This window comes from Terrapene carolina, unplaced genomic scaffold, assembly GCF_002925995.2.
Source record: "Terrapene carolina triunguis isolate 2854851 unplaced genomic scaffold, T_m_triunguis-2.0 Scaffold136, whole genome shotgun sequence".
In the NCBI taxonomy this organism is placed as follows: Eukaryota; Metazoa; Chordata; order Testudines; family Emydidae; genus Terrapene; species Terrapene triunguis.
The window spans coordinates 4,351,341-4,375,158 of NW_020664487.1; the positions used below are offsets into that span (position 1 = coordinate 4,351,341).

At 41.7% G+C, this 23,818-nt stretch overlaps 1 protein-coding gene across 2 annotated transcripts in view; it reads left to right on the forward strand.

Moving 5' to 3' along the window:
- Positions 1-23,818, forward strand: part of SLC4A4 (solute carrier family 4 member 4) — a 246,793-nt gene that overhangs the window by 20,536 nt on the left and 202,439 nt on the right. For both annotated transcript variants that reach the window (XM_026653263.1, XM_026653265.1), the window contains exon 2: positions 8,887-8,960. In XM_026653263.1, the coding sequence (XP_026509048.1) occupies positions 8,888-8,960 (73 nt within the window). In that variant the 5' untranslated portion in view covers position 8,887. The remainder of the gene's footprint in view (positions 1-8,886; positions 8,961-23,818) is intronic.

Here is a 23,818-nt window from a genome sequence, read left to right on the forward strand (position 1 = left end):
TTTATGTGGTGTATACCAAAAAGGAAGGTGAGTCTCCAAGGCGTCACATGCCCTTTGGGCGAAGACGTGATCCACAGAGGGAGTTCTGCCACACCGATCAACAAGTGCATTCACTGCATCCTGGTGACATACACCAACAACTATTGTGGAAGCAATGAGATGAGGGTCCATATTTAATAATTACTATGAAATAAAAATAGTCCATGCTACTTTGGAGTTGCTTTGGCTCTGCCATCTCAGCCTTTTCCTGTACAGGATACATGAAACCTCTTAGATATTTTTGTTTTGTGTTTAGTTACATTTTCTAGACAAGTTGGAGTATATCTCACTAGATACTTAATGGCTCCCTGTAGTATCTGAGGACCTCCGTATCTCACAGCGGTGTCACAAGGATAAGATCTGTGAAGTGGACTCCCCCATTTTACAGATGGGGAAACTGAGGCACAGGGAAGCTGAAGTGACTTGGCCAAGGTGACACAGGAAATCTGAAACTGAGCTGGTAGTTGAGCCTAGCTCTCCTAAGTCCAAGTCCAGTGCGCTATGCTGTTATCCCATCCCTTATTCCCATAGCAGAAAGGTGTGTTTTTTAGGACTTAAAGCCAGTAGATTATCAAGAGTTACTTTTGAAAGGGAGCTAGCTTTGTGTTCGTAAAGAAGAATACAATAGTTGGGGACCTCTCTGGAGTAGAATGGAAACGTTTTTTCTGTCCCTGCTGATCATAGCCTCTTGCTGAGAGCGTACACAAGTAAATTGTTTTATAACCAAGGGAAAAATACATTTAACAGAACTATCTGATTTATAAACCCACAAACCAGGCCATTCAGAGTGAAGAGAGATTGAGCAGCTCATACTTCATGTCTTGTAGCCCATATGTGAATTTTTGTTGAAGAAGAGTAGACAAAATGAACCCTGTGAGGAATTGGTCACATCATGTGTATATATATTTTTTCCTCAGCAAAAATTCAGATACGGGCTGCAAGGTAATCAAATTCCTCATTAGGATTTAATCTAGTTAATCTCCCCTTCCATTTAGTATCTGAACCTCTCCCAGATATTTAAAAGTAGAAATAACTTTTCTCTTTCTTCCTTATTAGCCTTTGGAAGAAACAGCTTGATTAGTTTGCAGGGTTTTTGTTTGTTTTTGTGTGGGTAACAGAACGAGGAAAAGCTCAGTCAAATCACTATGGTTTTGCATTCAGCTCTGGGAGTGACGCGGGCCAGAGTGACTCGCCTCTTTAGGGGAAGGAAGTGCAAGAATCTGGGTCCCGCTCCAGTGACAATTGTGTGTCTCACTTTGATGAACCTCCTGCACTGGTCAACAGTTTCATTGTTCCAGTGGAACGTAGCTGTCATGGAAGGAGTAGTGGTCGGGTAGCCAGGTCTGGTCCCATGGAGGAGCCAGTGCGGGGAGTGGTTTTTTGGTGATGTGCTCGTGGCAATCTGTGTTGTACTAGCTGTAGTCTGTTCAGGATATGTGGTGTCAGCCATATATATGAGAAGCAGAAGCCTAGAGGTCACGAGTGCTTGGATCAGGATGGCCAGCTTTGTGCCCAATAAGATTGGATGCTATCTGCTGGGCAGTCGCAAATGGAAGAGGGGTGTCTTTTGCTGCTGTTGGTGTTCGGATAGCCAGTAGCCCTGAGTCCAAAGGGACCCCAAGTCTGCAGACTGATATAGTCTGAAGGCAGCTGCCCTCAGGACTGAGACATTGTTCTAAAGGAGGCAGACACTTCAGTTGAAAGCTGTGTATGAATAGTAGAGGGCAAGGTTAGCTTCTGCAGAGGACATACTGTTTTCTCAAGTGTTAGATTCCCCAGCCTCCCCATCAATGATGGAAATTCTAGGAAAAGAAGATCTAGCATATTAATGTAATCTAGGCACTGCAAAGCAAATGACCTTTATGAAGGTGCAGGCTTCAGTACAGGCTTTGTTACCCAAGTCCCACTTTTCTGTATACAGGTCTCATTTGGCAGTGAGTAGAGGTCTTATTTCTTAGGGTTGGGAGTCCATGTTTCACAGTCAGTGCTGAACTGACCTCCCTCCAGAGTTCTGCTAATGTCGTTTGTTTTGGCCAATAGGCATTGCTATTAAGTGACTTGATGTTCACAATCCCCTTTCCTCCTTGGAGCCTTTTCATGCTTTCAACCCCTGCTGACTTCATTGACTGCAAAGGGATTGCTATTTTAAACTTGGTTCTCTCATTGGAAGAATTGTGTGCTACCCACATAGGTTGCTTGAGCTGGCTGAATGTCTCTACATTAAGTCTAAAGCTTATTTGGGTTTCTTCACAATTTCAAAACATGTTTAAAATGGGAAGAATAATAAAGTCATATCGGAAACTTCTCATTTATTATCTGTGTTCTCTAGCAATGTTGCACATTTATGAACTTGCGTTGGTTGTCTCAATCTGATAACCAGTGCTATCACATCAGCTTTTCTGCTCTTCTTATCACAATCATCTTCTTCTCTCCTGTCATAAATTATAAAGGTATAAAAAGCACTAGTGTTGATTACTCTTTGTGAAAGACTGAATTAAGTTCTTTACAATAAACCATTTCAATTAAACATGTAACAAGGCAGTACTTTTGCTGTAGCCTGGCTTATTTGCATAAAACACATTCTTCACCGCCTCTGTGCTTAGGCTATATAGCCAAAAGGTGGCAGCACTCCATCTGTTCAGTTGTTCTGTATTTTGTAGAGAAACAAACTTTTTCTTTAAAACCGGTTTTAGAAACCTTCCTTCAGTCTTCACCTTCCCACTATAACTTCCGACGTTTGTATTAAACAGACCTGTTCTGCATCTCTCAAACTTTCCAGACCCTGAAAGTGATTTCCATTAGTATATTAGGCAGGCTTTCTGAGCCAGAGGTTCTAAATGTGTCCTATTGTATAGAAACAAACATTCAAACAGATTGTCTTAATTTTTAAAAAGATTCCTTTCTTGCATTGTAGACTGAGCAGTGATTCCTAAATTGTAGACCTAAACTGTGAGTAGTATGACAAATACAATATAGAAAAATTAATACTTCTCAGTGCTATAGTAACTTTCAAATGGTGATCTCAGAACACGTTATATACTCTAAGCCTCACTAGATTACTGTGAGTTGGGCATGAATTTTCCCTAGGTTAGTGCTGGGGAAACTGTCTGAGGCCTTGTCTACACTAAAGGGAAAAATAGATCTAAGCTACGCAATTTGAGTTGCGTGTATAGCGTAACTCCAATTGGCGTAGCTTAGATCTACTTACTACAGGATCCACGCTACGCGATGTTGATGGGAGATGCTCTCCCGCTGACTCCCCTTACTCTTCTCAATCCGGTGGAGTACAGGAGTCAATGGGAGAGTGATTGGTGGTCAATTTAGGGGGTCTTCACTAGACCTACTAAATCGACCACCAATGCATCCATCACCGCACATCGATCCCCTGATAAGTGTAGACAAGCCCAGAGGTTAAGTTTGCTTTGTTCAGGGTCACTCAAGAAGATGTCAGTTGGGACTTGTGCTCCTAACTCTCTCGGAAGCTTTCGAATTCCACCCAAAATCTTCATCTCCTCCCAGTTAGGTACTTTAACAACAAGACCATCCTTGGCAGGAGCTTTAGAATGTAATGTGCAAAGTGGAGACCACTAAAGAAACTTAAAAAGAAGAGCAGTCAGAGGCAAGGAACAAGAGGTCTGTGGTAGTTTCAAAACAACAAAAATCCATTAAACAAATTAATATTGAGTCACTGCATGTCCTTTAGGAAATAAGTCAAGTTCGATCATAGTGGAACTGAACTTTCTGAGGTGCTTCCCCTGGCATGACTTCAGTCTCACTGAGAACTACGCAGAGTAGGGAGCCTGACTTACCTGATTATCCCTTGGGAGGTCCTCTGCTTTTTTTGGAATAGCAAACCTTCTCAGGTTTTCCCTCCACTTTGCACTACTTCCCTTCCTCCAACTTTTCCTTTTGCCCACTGTTAAACCACCGTGCCCTCTTGACCCTATGTTGTAGCCACCATTCTTATGGATTTAGGAGAGGCTGAGACTTCCTTTAGACTAGTCAGTCCTGCTTCTAAATTGACTACTAGAGGGTTCCCGTGGATTCTAGCACTCAGCAGGGGAAGGTACATTACTGCCTGAGCTGGATGTTGTATCTTGATATGATGATGGACTTTTGTCAAAATCTCATTTATGTAGGGTGGGATTTTTCAGAAGTGCTCAGCTTTGGCCGGCTCAGCTCCCACTGAAGTCAACAGGTTGACTTTTTTTGCCCCCAATTTTTTCCCATTAGAAAATGGTTTCCCCAAATCTAGAAACTGAAAATGGAAAACGGATAGACTTTTTTTGGTCTTCAACAACTGACACAAAACATTGTAAGTCAAAATGAAGAAAATTTTCTTCCCAGCTCTAGCGATTGCTATTGATGTCAGAGTTAGGCCCACCCATATGGCATGACCTTACCGGGATAGCAAGCCTACTCCACTCTTACTCTTCTCTCTTAGAGTTGAGACCCTTTCCTCTCTCAGGACTAAGATTCTCTGTTCCATCCAATAGCTCCAGCTTTCTCCACCGTGGGACAGGGCAGCTTGCTCTACCTAGCAGCCACGGTATGCTGGTAGGACGATACACGATTCTCCCCCTTTTCCACATCTCCAATAAAACTCTTGAAGACTTTCACCAGTTTTATTTCTTTGCGCAACTGCTGTCCCAAATTTAGCTTTTCTCCCCCCCCCCCCCCCCCCCCTTTTTTTTTAGGAGTCTGAACGTTTTTTTGGTGAAAATTTGCAATGCATCTTTCGTGCCGAATTTTGGCCAGAGGGAGTCTTTTGACAATCTGAGAAGGGCAGAAAAGTCAGTCAGGAGGTGGTGCCTCTGGGTGTAATTGCTAGTCTCCCAGTGGATTAAACACAAGGCTGGGAGCCAAGGCCGTCAGCTCAGTGCCACTGACAGCTGCTGCCTCAAGCTTATCCATCAATCATTGAATGGTGGTATTGAACAATGATTGTGACCGAATACAGTCTGGCTGCACTCCCAGATAGGAAACCATTCTGCTCTGAGATCCTGAATATACCAGTGACGTTGTCTGGCGAATTGTTGCAGCTGATCTGGTTGAGCGATAAACAATGGTTTGAACCCCTACCCATTATCATCAAGTGGCCTCCAGCTCTGCATTGCAATCAGCTCAGTATCAGCCTATTCGGGTGAGGCATCGATATTTGGGCAGCGTCATAGTGCTGGAAGAAAAGATGTGGATGCTTGTATAGAAGCAGCTGCCGCCATGTTTCAGGCCCTTCGACGGCCTTCGTTGGGGGCGTTGTGACATCAAACTCGCTGTGAAGCTGAGGATCTGTAGAACCACCGTTATACAAACTCTGTTGTAAGGCAGTGAACATGGGCTCCGACGAAGGCTGAAGAACACTGGATTTATGTTTTTGATTCTTGTTGACTTTGTTAGCTGCTCCATATCAAGTGGCAGGACAAGATCAGAAATTGGGATATTTGAAGCCACCCTCAGCAACTGCCTCCATGGTTTTCTTGGTGTGGACATATTATTAGACTGGAAGCCCAGCAGATTGTGAAGCGTGTGTACCAAGGAATGCTGCTACATGGCTGGTGATCAGGTGGGGGTTGAAAGCTTTGGGGACGTGACAGTGATGGACATAAACAGAGTTTACCATCTGACCACCTTAAGCCTCTTTCCAGAGATGGATCCAGGTGCTGCTCAATTTGCAAGGAGGCCATGTGCCTCTGGGATTTACCATGATGATGATGATAGCCAAGGCAACTGAAGTACTAGTTCTAGCCATTCAACCTGTATCTCCCTCTGCAGGTTTTGGTGAAAGCATAAAGATTGAAATATGCTGTAAATAGTTAAGGATCCTCTGAAACTAGAAGCTGTTATTGTAAAAGCATATAAAATGCTAAAGATATGAGAGTGTGAGATTTTTGTCCTGAACTGTGTAATGCAGGTGCCTTTTAACAGTAATGTCTAAAGACAGCTGTTCACTGCAGTTTGTCTGCTGGCGGCTTGTCACTCGCTGATTAGCAGCTGGTAATGCTGCTCTTGGAAAAGCTGTGTAGTCAATCAGCAGCTGGAGGGGGACACCTGAGGGGAAGTGGAGGGAGATGTTTCTCTCCCTCTCGTAATAAAAATTCTTACAGCTGAAGATTTTCATGATGTTTTTCATGAGATCTGTATGTAATGGTGCGGTGTCACTCAAAGTAGCTTAAAGGGACTGTCTGATTAAAACCATATTTAAAAAGCCCCAAACTTGCCAGTGTTACATATGCTGTTTTAGATAGCATTTTAAAAACTAAATCTTCCCTTTACCATTCATTCGCTTTGTCTGCATTTCACTCCTTGTGGGCAGTTCTGTTCTCCCCCCCCCCCCCCCCCCGTCGCTGTCACTCTTTGGTTACGCTACATTACCACAATACTGCAATGTTTGGGAAGTGGGGCAATGTTTAAAACTGGACTGGAAAGAATTTTTGAAAATATTCCTATTGATGTTATGTTTATAACACACATTCATAAACACACACAATCTGGGTCCTAAATGAATTGATATTGCTTCTTTAAAAGAAGATCTTATCCTTTGACATATTGGCAGAACAGTTTGTGAGGAAGCCTCTGTAAGAATAGCCGTTTTGTGAAGTAATCAAGGGAGAAATACATGTGCATTAGGTTTCTATTTGGTCTGAAAATTCAGTGCCATCTGTTCCAGATGTTTTCAGCTGCATTTATAGCTAGCAACTGCTGTGCTGCTTAAAAAGAAAAAACAGTTTATTTTACACTCTTTCTCTCTCACCCATTGCACTTAGACGACCAGCCATCGAATCAGTTCCTTTGTCTGCGTAACAAAAGTTGCGCAAATAGTGTTGAATAATTTAATAAATGTGAACTCTGGGGCAAGGCTTTTGTGCATGTGTGCTGGCTTTGTATTTTTAGCTGCTAATGCTAGCTTGTAGAGAATGTTAAATCTTATCTCATCGTGCAGGGGAACAGCAGCTTGTAAAATGGTACAATGTTCAAACATTGTAAAATAATAGGAATTTATCCTCCAGAACAGACTTCTGGTTACCTGCTACATACAGTATGTGAGGAAACCATCAGACTATACTAACTAGAGATGCGCCTGTGCTGCAAAGTTCAGAATTGGATCCAAACTTTGTGGGTGCCAGGATCTGGGGTGTTGGTTTGGGCTCATCTCTAGAATTAAACATGTCAGATGGTGCTCTAGTAATTATTGCTGTACAGTAGTCCAGAAGAAACAAATGCACTGCGGGTGTTCACTTATTGGTTTTAAATCTGGCCCCCTCTCCTCTGCCCCTCCCCCTATATGAAATATTCGTGTATCTGCTGTGCGAAGTGAGCTTTTCTTAGCTGGAAACTAATAGCTAAAGGCTATAATAATGTGGATGTTACTAACAGAGTCCAAGATGGAAGAAAACACAACTGTTGATGGGAGAATTGCTGGTAAACTGTTAGCTGGAAAATGGAGAGACGAGGGGGAATTATGAAGCTTATTGGCTTATAAAATTCTTGGAATGGTTTTTGCTCAGAGAAAGCTTGACATCTTGTAACAAAGCAGACACCCTAGTAAACAAATTTGTTCGCTAGGTCTCTATATGCGCAAGATTACCCTGAGCTCTTGAAGATCTAAATCAATTTACTGGTAGCTGCTATTGCTTTTAGAGCACCCTTTTGGGGGGCATGATTAGAAGACCTGATAATGCGTTAGTATGTTCTCCAGGGATTCTCCCACTTTGGGCTGGCCCTCTGAGCCTTTGCAGGAGGGTTGCAATTATTTCCCAAATGCACTTGTCTTTCACAGTTGGTAGAAAACTTTAGGCCCCAGTTCTGCAGCGTTACACGCTCTGAAAAGCCTCATTGACTTCAGTGCTGTTTGCAGTGTGTAAATTAAGAACTCCTATTTGACAATTATCACTGAATGGTTTCCCTATCCTAAAAATGGTAAAGGTTGACAAATGTTTACTTATCGACATTAAATATAATTGAAGTATTTAGCATAGTATGTTGCAGGCTTCCTTTAATTTTGACTGTAACTCTTGATATTTGCTAGTCAGAAGTAGGTTTACAAACACTCACTAGGGAAGTTTCAGCGATCTTATTTAGTGGTGAAATTGTATAGTGAAAATCACATTTAATGGAACAGGAGGGCTTCCTGGCATTGTTATAAAATTAGGAACAAATGGGAGGTGAGGGGAGAAGGAAAGGGGGAGAGAAGTGAAAGAAAGAAATTTAGAAAATCAATACATGAATGAATGGCCTGCACACACAAATGACTGCTGTGATGGCCTGACTTGCTGTAGCTTGGTCTCTGGATAATCCTCAGATGTCAGATTTCCGTAAGGCCAACATGTGACACAAAGCTTGCCTCTCCACAGAGAAGTGTGCTTTACTGGTATTAAGAGGCTGGCTGGCGCCTCGTCTCTCACCATGCATGAGAATGTGTGTCTGTCTGTCTGTATGCATTATGTGTGTCTGTTTGTGTAGGTGGTTCTACGGGCAGTGTGTTTTAGAAGAGCTTTTAAGTGAAACCGGATTTCCACAAGCTATCGGCTAGTGTATAGACGCACCAAACTACTATGTGCGTCTCTTTTTTTAAAGAAAAGACTCCGAGCTGGGATTACCTTTCTCACACCTGCCACCACTGATGCCCTCTCAAGGTTAGAGTTTGAGCGACGTGGGACCAGCTTAATACCAAACGCCATTCAAAAGGAGCTGCATGAAGGAACAGCAGACACGGAAAGAAGAGCAACAGCACCCACCCAATAACATGAACAATAGTTTGCAGGTTAACCTGCCCAGGAGTTGGGCTGGTTCAAATAGCTCACTCCAGGAGAAGTCTGAGCACTCTTTTTTTCTTTTCTATTACTACAGAATGGAGGATGAGGCGGTGCTGGACAGAGGGGCTTCCTTCCTTAAGCATGTATGCGACGAAGAAGAAGTGGAAGGTAAGAGATCTATATTTCTTGGGTTAATGTGTGTCTTTAAAATTTAATATTTATATATTGGAGCAAAACAAATTGCCACAGGCAGATTCAGTGAAAAGGGATAGTTCTTTTTCTGAACAATTAAGCTTAAAAATGATTTGAAATGGCGGCAGCCAGAATTAGCATAGACCTGACTTTATACAGCTTAACTCTCACTTTGAAAACGGGACTCTTTTTGTGCTGCTGGTATTCTTTCTTTCTTTCCAAAATAACATTCACATGCCTCCACAGAATAGCCATGAGATGCTGTGTGTTTTTTATATAAATGCATTTCACAGCACTTACGAATCAATATTGCACCTTGTATGGCATACATTGGCAGGCATCACAAATGGAGGAGACCCTTGCACAAAATGATCCCAGCTGAGTCGGTATTGAGTGCTGGCCCCTGGGTGCCAGACTCCGGGCACTAAGAGGATCATTTTCTGTGGGATTCTTTCGGCTTAGAAGAAATACAGGCCATGACTTTCTGTGAGAAAAGGGACCTGTTTAACTAGGCCAAGAGTTGCCCCATATTTAAAGAAATGAACAAGAGCATCTGAATTTTTTTTCTTTTGCATAAACTAAATATATTTGTGTAACTCCCTCCAAACAATGAAAATAGTTTTAGAAAATATCTGCAAAATACAGTGATTGGGTCTCTGAATGCAACTATCAAGCTTCCAGCAATTCAAAATAATCATTTCAAAAAATAGCCTGGAAACTGCCAGGTATGAGAAGTGCAGTGTTTTGTTTCCTCAACTATGTCAGCTGTGCTCCATGGCTATAAAAACCACCCTGTTGGTTTTAACTAGGCCATTTACTGTCTATAGGGGTTGGGGTGAGAGGGTCTCCTGTTGGAGGATACTGACCCCACGGGTGTGAAAGCCTTAGCACAGAACGTAAACATGTAATTTTTTCTTTAAACGTTTCTACATATTTTAAAGCCTAAAATGGTGACAAACCCTGTAATAAAACACAGTTATAACGGTAAGGAGCAGAGCAGCAAAAGGTCATGCCAACTCCCTCAAGGTGTATTAAAAATAGAAGGGTTTTGAGTGGCTGTTAAGACTCTGATTTTCTATCTGACCCTTCTTTAATATTCTTTCCAGGTGAATATGCAAATGTGATCTATCATTAAAGAATCACAGTCCAATTGTTATCACCTTGCTGGGGGCAGGGAGTAAGAGTAGATGAAAAGAGATGAAGTGTCTATATAATTCCTCAGCACAGGAGACTGGGAACTGTAACTCCAGGTCTGAGCCTTTTGATAGACTCAAACTTTGGGTTGTATAACTAACTCCCTTGTTCTCATTAATGGCAGTGCCTAGGTACTACAGTGAAACTTCTTAAACACCCCCAGATAACTAGTTAAGGAAGCTAGCACATGTAAATTTTTGAATACGTGCAGTGTAGCAACTGCCATTGTATTGGAATAGGAACAGGTGTGCTAATGTGAAAAGACTTCAAGTTGCCACTTCACCTCTGCTGTTCTTTGGGGCATGGGTTGTCCTTTTCGTATGTGCTTTGACAGCACCGGGCACATTTTGGACACTTTGCCATATAAATAATTATTCATAAGTGTTGGCCTTTTGTATACGTTGCATTTGCCTAACCAAGAACACACCATACATGCATGTGCCTAATCTACCTGTAACAGTAACACTAATGGGAATTATATGAGAGCATATGTCCCTATGGCATGTCCCCAGACTTTGAAGATAATTTAAGATCTCTGTGTGTATCTGGCCATTTCCTGCTTATTGTCATGGAGAAGTTATCATTTCACTTCTGATGTTAATGGGTAAATGCTACCTGCCTACCTTGCTTTAATATCAAAAGGGCATAGGTAATAACTACAATACGTTTTTGTTATGAAGAGTTGCTTTGTTGGCGCCTGGCTGACGTCGTATAGAGATGCTCGGAAATATGGCTCAGCATATTTTACTGAGGTTACTTCCCAATTCCATTTCAGAGAATGGGAAAATGTAAGCATTATTGCGAGAATGAGGAACAAACAGAGCTCCAGGGTCAAGTTTTTCGAAAAAGAAAAGCAGCCCCATTTATTTACAGCACCGTACATTCTTTTCTTAAAAGGTAGTGACGTATTCCTAAAATTCCACTAAGTTAGGAATCTAGATATGTGAGACACACAGATTACTTAACTTGTTTTGGAACAAGGGAAAAAGTAAAGCTCCACCTTATCCCTTGTGATAAGATCTTGCCTCTCTAACTCCCCTCAAGCCAGTAGTAGCTCTGACTTCATAGTGGGGCGGAGGATACTTGATTTCAAGTTTAGCAACTCAGTTAAAACTGTAAAGAAGGAGGGGCACTCTGACAGGGTTCAGGTATGTAGGTGAATGTGGCCTGCATTTCCGCAAGTTCCCCCCACCCTGTATCCATCTACTTTAATAAGTTAGGGATACCATGAAGATGGATGCAGTATTGGAACCCGACTAGAATAGAATTCTCTGTTACACTGGAAATTTATGTCTGTGGATCTCATCAATGTTAAGGGGAGTTATCTACATAAATGTCTGTACACATGGATCAGAGAAACATGTGGAACTTAATTAGGGACTTTGCAACAAGAGAAACTTTAATAAAAAAACCTCCCAACCCCTAAAACCATTTGCCATTTTTGCTAAACCTCTTTTTCTTTTGCTTGTCAGTGGATTTGTGTTATCACACATTTGGGGGAAAAAATTGTGTAATGTCATAAAATGCTACCTTAATTTTGCTTCACTCAAAACATCACTCATTTTGCAGTAACAATGGGAGACTTTGTGAATTACTGATTGATTAATTTTTTTAAATATAGTATAAATGAACAAGTGAAATTAAAAAATATAAGCAAGGAAAAATCACCACAGAATGTACTTTGTTCATTTGTTTTGATAACTTAGCTTAGTTTAAATTGCACAATAGCAGAGGGAGCTGCGTTTTTGTGTCTTCAAAACCTCCACAGACTTTGATTTTGCTGTTGCAAAATTAGGAGTGATTACTTAAAGTGTAAGCTCTTTGGGGCAGGGACTGTCTTGTTTTGTTTTGTATCTGTACAGCACCTAGCACGTGGGGGGAGGGGGCCCAGATATGGACAAAGCCCTCAGTGCTGCCACAATACAAATAGTAAATAGCAGTAGGGGTTTGGGTTCCAATTCTGGTTTTTATGTGAACCTTCAAATTTTGAGAGGGTTCAGATAAAAGATTTCTATTTCAGCTCCTCTCTAGTTTTAATTCTCTGTTATGCTTTGTATACTATTAAATATGCTGTAGTACAGCTTGGATAAACTCTCAAGTCCTGATTCAATACAAATGCAGTAGAACCTACCTTAAATGGTCTAATAGGAGGTTCTTTGCATCATACCATCTTTCTAACATTTGATAGCTTGACACTAGTAAATCTACCAGCATGTTTACCATCCGTTTTTTTCAACTTATGGCTAATCTTCTTTATCTGTAGGTGAGATGTCATTCTAGTCTGCTGCAAATGTCTTTTATCCGTTGGCAGGGTAGTTGGCAGACTTCAGTGTTATCTTAAAATGTGCTGGTGTCCTGTCTGACATCAGTGCTTTCTCACTTCCACTGCTGTGACACGTTAATGTCCTATTTGAAGGGCTCGGATTTAAAAACTTGGGTCAAAATTGGGATGACTGTAAAGTGATTTTATTTAAAATGGTACTTAGCTGAATGTGCATTTTAAAAAGAACTCTCAGGGTTTTTCCTTCTGCCTTTTAAAGAAAGTACGCCTGTGGGAATTGTCATAGAGTTTAGGGCCAGAATGGACCACCAGATCATCTAAACCTCCTGAATGGCACAGGCTACCCACATGCTAAACATTAAAAGTCCTTTGAGGATGAAAAGGCAGTGTATAAGTGCTGAGTGGTCTTTCTTTTAAAGGAATATTAAATTCTCCAGTGACAGAGCCTTGTAGTACAAATTATTTTACATCAAATCTGAGGAAAGTGTTTTGTAATACCATAATGGCAGTAACATGGGTTTTTTAACCCCCGTTTTAAAGGGAGAAGATAGGAATTGCTGATTTCCGTAATTAAAGGCAAGGAGCAAACAGCCAGCATTAAAAACACTTAATATGGTATTAAATGATCAATTTAAAAACAATCCATCTCTGTGCAAAAGTGACACGAATGAGATGTGCACCTGCTCTCCAACTTGGCGGCTAACCAAACTTGGCTGAAGGCCATGCTAGTTGAAATGGTGACAGTCAGACTGCGGCATTGTGCCCCTTGGTCTGCTGGTGTGAGAGAGTGTTCCAAATGGAGGGCTTTGGATGTACTGATGGAGGCAAACCAGAGCACCAGGCCTGCCAAGGGAGCTGCCTGCACAGACTCCAGCTTGACAGGCAAATTTTCTGGGACTGTGCAGGCTGATCCCTTTTCAGGATCAAGGCCCATACTATTTAACTGTATGCATAATAATATACATTTACTGTGTGTACAGCAGGGGTTCTCAACCTTTTTCTTTCTGAGTCTCCTCTCCCCCAACATGCTATAAAAACTCCATGGCCCACCTGTGCCGCCACAACTGGTTTTCTGCATATAAAAGCCAGGGCCGGCGTTGCAGGGTAGCAAGCAGGGCAGTTGCCTGGGGCCCCACACCACAAGGGGCCCCGCAAAGCTACATTGCTCAGGCTTTGGATTTAGCCCCCCGGTGGCATAGCTCAGGGCCCCAGGCTTCAGCCCTGCACAGTGGGACTTCGGCTTTCTGCCTTGGGCCCTAGTGAGTCTAACACTGGCCCTGCTTGGTGGAGTCCCTGAAACCTGCTTGTGGCCCCCCAGGGGGCACCGGACCCCTGGTTGAGAATCGTTGGTGTATGGGACAGTGCTATGGTCAGCTTACCCAATCAGGTTATGTGTCCGCTGCCTCAGTTTCTCCAGAGAAGTACATGTAGACTCGTGGTTTGTCACATCCCCTTCTTTGGATCTGATTTGCTAAGAAAACATAACCGTTCAAACATAACTGCCAGAACAAATCTACCAGCCCTCTCCCCAGACTCTGAAGTTCCTTCCCCAAACCATTTCATGTCTAAAGCCTCTCCTAGCTGAGACTTGTTCTGCTCCCACTTGGCTAGTATGGATTCCACTGGCCCTGGGTTCTCCTCTTTCTGTATGAATAGCCGCTCTCTTATAATAAGTGCTGCACCCCAGCAGTTCTCATGTGACCCCGGTCGTTTGACTCAGCGGCAGGCCAGAACCTGGAAACAGGATGCTGGGACATACATGTGCCCAGGAACTATGAGCACCATTCGCTCAGAGGGATCTCAAGTTGCTCTACGGATTTTACAAACTCTTTCTGTTGGACTCTCTTCCCCCACTGCTGGCATGTGTCTGCCTCTGGGGTGAGACACAGCAACTCTTCATTAGTGCCCAACAACACTACATGACCGCTTAGGACAGAAAGTGAAGAGTATATAAAATTTGCCTGTCTCTGCTGTGCTTGATACCCCATCCCTTTCTGAATTCCTTCAGGTTATTTTTAAACAAATAACCTAAAATACATATACAGAAGGTCAGACTAAATGATCACAATGCTCCCTTTCTGGTCTTGGACTCTGAATCTAGGAAAACTTAAAATATGGCAGGGAGGTCCAGTCACAGCTGTGGAATTTCTAATGGAAGATGGAGTTGTATTTTAGTGACTTTTCATTCGGTTTACTGCCGTCCTGGGCTCACTTTTTATTTTCTTCTCATTAATGATCTAGAAATAAATACCGAGAAGCCACTTAAGCCAATACCTGCTAAAGGGAAAGAGAGACCAGTTAAAACCGATAATCTGTGCAATAAATCAAAACCTATAGAAACGAAGTGAAGTTATTCCTAATTATACCTGATAAATGACCAAACTTATCAAACAAACAAAACAAAAAAGCCTCCTGGGAAGCAAAAGGTAAAAATTAAGACAATAGACTGACTGACTGAATGAATAAACTCTGTTAATTTAATCAGTTCTAATTTCAAATCGGAGTAGAAAAGATCCCAAGAAGGGCAATGAATACGGAATGCTAGAGAGCTTCCATGAGAGGAGAGAATAGGAAGAGCAAAGATAGGTTAGTGTATAAGATAACAAAGGGTATAGAGAGAAGGCCCAGTGGGTGCTTCTGTTTAACCATTCCTCATGAAACAAGAATGAGAGGGCAAGTAGAGCAAAGACATAAGGAAAGGGGAGGCTGAGCCTGAGAGATCAAGGTTGGAGGTGGAGAGGAGTGAGAGGAACAGAAGTAGAATTGGCCTAGTGGATAAAGTCAGAATTTAGGACCAATCCTGGTTTCTTGCTTGACTTTCCCTGTTTGTGTGTTCACTGGCCATTGGGAAAGAATCTTATTCTTCATTGGTCTAAGGGAAAGAGAAATATTCGTTGCTTTGCTCTATGGGCCTGTAAGCAGCAAAGCTGGGCTTATTCTGGTGAGTACTGCCAGGGCTGCCTTGTAACTCAGTGGAGCTAATATGGGCTCTTTGTGTTCTAGAATTCTCTTAACAATTTCTAGGGTATGTATGTTCTCTTCACATGGGTCCAGTGGTATTCCAAGACTTTTTGGACAATATTGTGGGTATAAGAGGCAGTGTAAAGGAACTTTAAAATGAGCACACTTAATATTTATGCTCACTTGAAGGCCCCTTTACCGTGACAGAGCAGAGTAAAGTGGCCTGGGTATAAAATGAGAATCAGACTATTTAGGGTACATCTACACTGCAAAAAAACAAACAAAAAAAACCCACCCCAACAACCCTGTAGCAGTGAGTCTTGGAGTCCAGTTCAACTGACTTGGGCTCACACTGCGGGGCTAGAATAGTACTGTATACATTCCTGCTTGGGCTGGAGCCTGGGCAAGGGGGGTTGGTCTCAGAGCCCAGGCTCCAGCCTGAGTACTGGGCATGTCTACACTACTACTTTTAGCCTCGTAGCACAAGTCCCAGAAGCCCTAGTCAGTTGACTCAGACTCTCTGCCATGAGTGTGATGTTTTTTGTGCCCACTGAAGTCAATGGGATCCATAGGGCTCAGCAACTGTGGAAAATCAAGCCGCTTATTTATACCTAATATGGCTCCTATCTGCATAGATGCATTTATAATGCCAAACACAGTTTAATATTGGGTCTGTCTGCCTTGATGATTTCCATACTCCAAAAGAGACAATTCAGGCCAAGGTTTTCAAAAGCAATAAATTATTTTGGATGCCTTGATTTTGGGTGCACCACTTAAGACGCCTTAAGGGAGTCTGATTTTTAAAGGATGTGTGTGAAAATCAGGAGTCTCAAAAAACCAGAGGTACCCAAAATGAGTTTTCATTTCTGGAAACCGTGGACTAACACTTTGTATAACATTTTATAATATATGTAAGCTGCTCTTTCAGAAGTCATCCTCTTCTTTGATTAGGATCCAAGCGGCGTTGACCTGATTAGATCAGCTCATGGCATGGCAGGTTCTGTAGGTTGTCTAACCTCTCACACTTGAAGAGTCAGAAAAGCTGCTTATAGGTTTGTGGGTAAGAGTCTAACAATAGATTATAAAAACCTCAGGTTGAATACCCAAAACATGCTTGTCATCTTCTATCTTAACAGTGTTGACCAATTTATCATTTGCCAACTATAGGCATTTATCTGCCATGCAGAAACTACACTCAGTTATGTGAGTGTCTGTCCCAGATTCCACTGCACACATTCTCTTTCCTTCCTAGATCAATCCTGCATCTTTTGATCGCTTATACCCACTGTTTCATTTAAATGTTCAGGTTTGTATATGTTCTTTTAAGGTGCCTGATGAAGAATGCACCTTTTATTTTTTTGTTTAAGTTCTTCTCACTTCTTAAATCTTGATTTTTTTTTTACTTTTAGCGTGCTGCCTCCATACTTGAAAGGAATTGTAGGCGTCAAGGTACAGCACTAAACCACCTCTACAATAAGCTTCAGAAAAGCCATGTTAAATCTTCTTAGGAATTTTTCAGTTTAACTCAATGGTGATCAATAGGTATTGAGTGAAGGAGGGAAAAATCATGCTTTTGGAATTGAGAGGGCTTGAGATTCAAACCATCTCCTTTATTCTGCACTCATCCTATCCAGCACATGCTGACTATAGTGTCATTACACGTGAACCTTTAAGGACTGTAGAGATCGTTTTTATATGAAGAGTAAATTGACTTTTGGGAAGACACACAATTTCTGATGTCTCTTCAGGTCACTGGAACTTATTTCTCTTATTTACATGTTGTTTTCCTCGTCCATGCCCCCCATTCATGCTGTCATCGTTATATTAAACGTCCCATTGTAAGATATAAAAAATAATAACATGTAGAAACTTTGGTAGAGTTCAACTATTGAGTAACTGACATGGGGGAAGGTATTCTGCTTCAGGAAATGTCTTAGTAGTTTGAAGAAATGGGGCTTTAGAATAGCAAGTTAGAAGTGTTGAAAAGTACATCTCCCTCCCCCCGCCCCTCTACATCTTTAGATATGTCTGAGCCCATAGAGGAGAATAGGGGCACAGGGCACTCAAACTACAACTCAAATGAGGCACCTTAATGACATGTTTATCAGCCAAAAATGTATTGTTTTTCCGTTGATTTTGTTTATTTCTGAAATGTTGAAATTTCCCATGGGAAATTATCTTAATTCTGGCATTCCCTAACTTTTGAGTGCTTGACTTTGCAACCAGAACATTCTTTTACCATAGGTGGTGGTGGGTTTTTTTTTTATTATTATTTTTGTTTTTGTTGTTTTTTATATAGGTATAGATAGATGATAGTAACGCTGATCACTGGTGCCCTCTTGTATTACTGTATCTACAAGCCTGACAAATCTGTCAGCTTTTCTGCTGAGCCTCTACATCTGCTGCTTTAAACTTCATACACTCTCTAGTTTGCTATAGACCCTGGGATCCTTCATCTCTTTTACATTTGAAATTTCAAACTGAAAGCACATGAGACTTGCAAAAAGCTCCTAGGCCTGCATAGCCCTTTCTGAGACCATCTTGAAAGTGGTTAATGGAATTTCAGGAGGCTTTGCAGGGGACAGATTGATGCACCGGGTCTGAAGGCAGGTCCAGAGAAGAATACTCTTACAACCAAGTGAAAATGGCATGCTCCCTATACATATTACGCTGTTTCCCATACTGATTTAAATGCATGCATACTTAAGTATCTGCAAATAGACTTAACCAGCTCTTTTCAAGATTAGCAAAGTGCTTTTTACTCACTGAGGGCTAGGTATGCACCACATTAGAATGTTTAAATCCAAACTGGGGTATTAGATGCAAAAAAGCATCTGAACAAGCGTCTTAAAACATTAAAAAAAGAAAAAAGCCCATTTTCTTCCTCTGGTAACAAAAAAAAAAATCACCCTCAGACTGCCATCCAACATGATAGAGTTTGGCTCCCAAGTAATTTGTTGGTGGAAAATGATAATAAACCACTGAAAGTGGGGGCTTACAATGAAGCTCCTTGCTGCAATCATCACATCATCATTCTGGATGCTAGGGTGTGCTAACCTGCTGTAGTTGATGTAGTGAGTAGAACTTCATGGAGAATCATGCAGAAAGAATACAATTCCTCTCTTACTGCTCTATCTTTGCAAAAGTGTTAGCAAAAATTCATTACACTGAAGTAAAGAAATTAGTGTGTCTAGATCGAGCCATTGAGAATAGTAGTGCTGCCCAATAATTAACCTAACTAGGAACACATTAATCAATTAACTTGTCCTGGTGTGGTGTCTAGAGGTCCTGTTGTGCTGCATGCAATCTCAGTAGATGAGACTGAGGATGGGAGGGGAAACAAAAGGCACACAGAAATGAAGTGACTTAGCTAAGGTCAAACGGCAAGCCAGTGACAGAACTCATGGAATCCAGGTCTCTGGACTTCCAGTTCATTTCCCTATCCACTGGACACGCTGCCTTCCATATGTAGGAGCAAATGACTGAGGCGTGGCTCCCTGATGAATATCATCGCTCATCAGCTGTGCCAAAGGGTGGAGAGTCCAGAGAATTATAGCGCTACAGTAAGGACCAAGTTCTATCTTCAAGAGGAGAACACAGTTTTGTGGTTTCTGTAGAGGTCGCACCCATGTACTTGAAGATACAACCCTGATGTGTTGAGGCACCACATAAAAGCTAACTGAGCATTTGGAAATGTCAGCAAGGGCACAGTGGATAACCTCGATTGATGTGTGGGAATCTAATATCAAAAGAAACAGCAGGTGTAGGGTGGGGACAGTATCCACAACAGAAAGGGCAGTTAGTGACTCTTGACAAGGAAATCTTATTGCCCTGACCAGATGCGAAAGCCAGATATAAGAGGGTGAGGTGCTTCCCACGGCTGCATTAAAGCAACCTCCTTTTTTGAGTCACTTTAATTCTGTGGTCAGCTTGATAATAGAAACACATCATAGTAAGCCTGTAGACTTAATACCTTAATATGCTGCCAGCAGAACTAGACAATCTCTTTAATCCTTTTGATCACATGTGCACAGTGCAGATTTTGGTAACGTGAAACTAAGTTGTGTATGTGCAGGCAAGCATCTGCATTACTTAGCTGCAGTTCCCCATTCTGCAAGGGAGAGAAATGTTTAATGTTCCTTTCCCCCTTCCGCTCCCCCTCCCTGAAGGGAGGTGGCTAAGTAAGAGATTTTCCTGTTCAATGTACTTGAAGGAAGTGGTTGGCATTTGTTTACATTGTTGTGAGTTCTGAGATAAACTTCTAGGCTCTCCTCCCAGAGTGCCCGGCAGGAAGCAATTGACACACATTCTCAATGCACTATGTTGAGACATTTCCTACTTGCTGGGATAATTTAGCTTTCCCATGAGAACCATTCAATGCAAATGGTTATGCCTGATAAATTTCACAAGATGCATGTACGGCATGTTAGGATGCTGCAACTTAAGAGGCTAGGAAGAATGAAAATGGCTGCTTTAGTTCTCCTGCTGGCCTAGGTATTACCCAGCAGTCAGTAGGGTTTTTCTTCGACACCTGTGTCAGTCCAGATAAAGGTTTCTTCAAGAGCACAGGTTGATGAAAGTAGGGGTGCTGCGGGTGTGGCAGCATCCCCTGGCTCAAAGTGGTTTCCATCATATACAGGGTTTACAATTTTCTTCAGTGGCTTTCAGCACCCCCACTATAAAAATTGTTCTAACGCCACTGCGGGGGCACCCCGCCCTCCGTCAAAATCTTTTTCTTGGAGAGGATAATACAGTTAGTTCTTCCATGCAACTGTCCCCCTGCCCTCATTTCCCCCAATAAAACTGTCAGCCTGTCCTAAGGATCTGATTAGGTTTAGAAACTTCTAATAGATCAGAGTTGTGTATTGATTTAAAGTATTATAGGTGGCGTGTGTGTTGATGCCTATCATTGAAGTTTGCCTTCACGTTTCCATTCTGAAGAACCTTTTGCAGTTGCTTACCACTTTCTCAAACTTTTTCCTGTTGGGGCTGAAATTTTTGAAGATGAATTTTCTGTCCAGTGGTGATCTTGTGTGTGATTTTGAGCAAAAATGGGTCAGCTGGTTTTGACTGTGAAGAGAGTAGACGGTGGCTGCTGATGGTGCTCTTTTTTTTTTAATTTTTTTTTTAAGTTCTTCTAGGAACTTTTTGTGACTTTTTTTTTTTTAATTTTATTTATTTAGTTTTTTAACAGCTCTAGCACCTTAGCAATTTAGGGTAGAAATTTGAGATTTGTTTGCGTTTCAGTGGCGAAAACCCATTCTATTGTACTGCGTTGTAATGGTTTGTTTAAAAACTGACACTGTCCATGCAGACTGAGTTCTCTCCCTGCCTCTGACAATAACTGTTGATCTCCCGCCATTGCATTTGTACTGAACCTTTGTGTAGATAAGCAGTTTGAGTGGGTTCCTCAATGTCTGAAGGTGTGCACAGAATGTGGGTGCTTATTCTGATCGATGCAAAGTTTTGGAGTAGTGTAAGCAAGGTGTCAAGGCTCTACAAGTATCCATGTTTCAATGAGGCAGGAGTACCCCCTTTTTTCTTTTGATCCAACACAGCATTTTCCTGCTGCCTTCCAAGTAGTCCCACACCATGAGATTTTTGTTTTATTTAGTAATAACAATAAATAGAAAAAACTTACCAAAGAACATTAAGGCTGCGAGGTGGAGATCTTGGATGCCAACGTTCAGATAATCCAGTAAAACTTTTTTCTTGTGCATATGTGCATTACAATACAGCCTTTAAATAAAGGCACAGTTGCTGTCTACTTTTCTTGTAGGACTTCTGTTTCATTCAGGTCCTCATCTGATGCCTTTCGAAGTCAGTGGAAAAACCCACTGAAGGAGTCGATGGGAGTTATCTGATCAGACGTGGAGTGTGCAGGTTGGATGGTGCAGTGAATGAGACAGGGCGTCCTGTGTGTCTGTCCCTGTATTTTTGCCGCAGCTTTATTGGAAATTAGTAGAGCATAAGCCTAGGATAGATCTGGCTGTATATTTCTGTAACTGAGAGTGCAGGTAGGCTCGTAGTGGACAGGATGGAGGATGTGCAGTGAATGAGGCAGGGGTCCATGTGCTGAACAGTGAAGATAAAAATAAATATTGAACAGTTGTCCCATTCACAGTGCATTGTCCAACCCGTGCACACAAGGGGAAATGTGGCCTTGTGCAGTGCGCCAGCACGAGGCCTGTGCACCACTTAAGTAATGCACAAGCCTTGTGCTATCTCTGTGCACAAGAGTGAATCTCTCAGTGAATAATGAGGTAAGGTTCCTACAGAAGTGTGTGTAATGTATGTGCACACAAGGGCAGAGTTCAGATGGCATGGACAACCTTCCCTTTAGCATTACTTGTAAGTTTCATGTTGAAACCTTATTCTTTTAACAGGTATTGTTTTTTGGGATGCGTGTGTCTGTTTAAACGCACAAGTTAATATGAAATTGACTCCTATGTTGCTAATCTGAATGTGTTGTACTCTTGTGGAATTACATTTCATGAAGTGTGAATTGAAACCATAGATTTGATCTGAGAAAATCTGCAAATTAGATTAGGTTATCTAATGTTCTGGTTTATATAACCGTACTCTGCATACACTGTGATAGAAGTTTTTTGGCATCTAAATATACTTTTCCTCCCTGATTTCTATGCAAGAATGAAACACCCTTTCCTCAATAGAAACCACAATCATTCGACAAAAATCTTACACCTCTACCTCGATATAACGCTGTCCTCGGGAGCCAAAAAATCTTACCGTGTTATAGGTGAAACCGCGTTATATCGAACTTGCTTTGATCCACCGGAGTGCGCAGCCCCGCCCCCCTGGAGCACTGCTTTACCGCGTTCTATCCGAATTCGCATTATATCGGGGTAGAGGTGTACTTTTTTTCCTGGTGCAATTTTGCTTTGGCTTTTTCATTTATTAAACTATAGCTCTTAAAAAAACATTACCGGTGAAATAACTTTTTGCTTAGTTTGAGAGTTGTGAATTAGAAGTTAAAGCATCAAAGGATAAATTCTTCCTGCTGTAAAATATTTTGGGGTTTACTCTTTTCTGCATGATCAGTTTGCCAACACTTACAGCAGCAGGAATTAGGAAAGGAACTCTGGCATGTGTCTATGAAGAAAAATGTTGAGTATTTTAAGATGTTTTCTATAAAGCAGCAAAAATGGGCCAAATTAACAAATACTTTTCACTTGGCCTTTTGTTTTGCTTTTAGTTCCAAAAGGCCCCATATAAAGAACACAGAGAATCTCATTCATGTAATCAGGCTGTACATGTTCATCCGATATTGTTACAACTAACATGTCCACAAAGTGGCAGGTTCCCCAGTACAGATGTTGCCGACTGAACTGTCCCCATCTACACAATCCAGGAAGATCTGGGTAGCTATCCCACACTGCCTGAGTTCCAGGTGTTGGTCATCAAGAATTTCACATGGGGCCATGTGTTCTGGGATGTTCCAGCCCATACGGGCCTGGGAATCAGCTGAAGTGGCTTAAGTTAGTTATGCAGATGGAGCTAGGTATTCCCATTTCTATAGCAGAATCGCCATTTTTTTAATGCTTTCACAGCTTACCAGTCACATCAGTCCTGCTCATGAATGAGATTGAAACCTCATCCACAGCAGAAGGGATCACATGAGACCCATGTTGTGTGTGGCTGTGAAGTGCAGATGGATTTATTCATGTTACAGCTTGGTTGCAAACTTGATAAAACCTTCTAGTGCTGAGAGGCCTAAAGTTTTGTCCACACTAATGCTGAAGCTGTGTTAGGCCATGTCTACACAGGGACATTCAGGAAGATAAAGGGCAAGTTAACTAGAGGTGTGAAGTTAACATGAATTAGTTAAAGTGCATTAACCCATTGTGTGGACGTTCTCAATTCAGAAGTAAAGTGGCCTTAGTTTGCTGTAGTTTAATTTTCCTTGAAGAATTTCTCTTTCCCCAACAGAGATCCCAGCTGAACTACGTAGGCTGCTGGGGTGAGGATTCTGGCCAAAATGCACACAAGTTGGATTTTCAAAGTTTGGGTTCCCACAGCAATTGCACCTCTGCCCACTTTTGCATAATCAGTATTTTTTTTCTTGCTGTATATGTGGGTTAACTGCCAAGATTTAAATGAATAAATATATGCAAGGCAACTGAGATAGATGATTGGCTATGGGAAACGATAACTATGAATTTCTGAGCTTAAGGGAAAAGAACTGATCGAACTTTCAGATAAATACACTTGTTCTCACATGTGAATAGGATCACCTCTTCAGATAAACATACTTCAGTCAATGGTCAAACAAGTGTGTTTATCTGAAGCTCTGCAACGGTACATTGTAAAATGCGTTGATAAACCAAAGTTGTTCAAACATATCAAAGGCACTTGTCTTTATCAGGGACTGAATCCA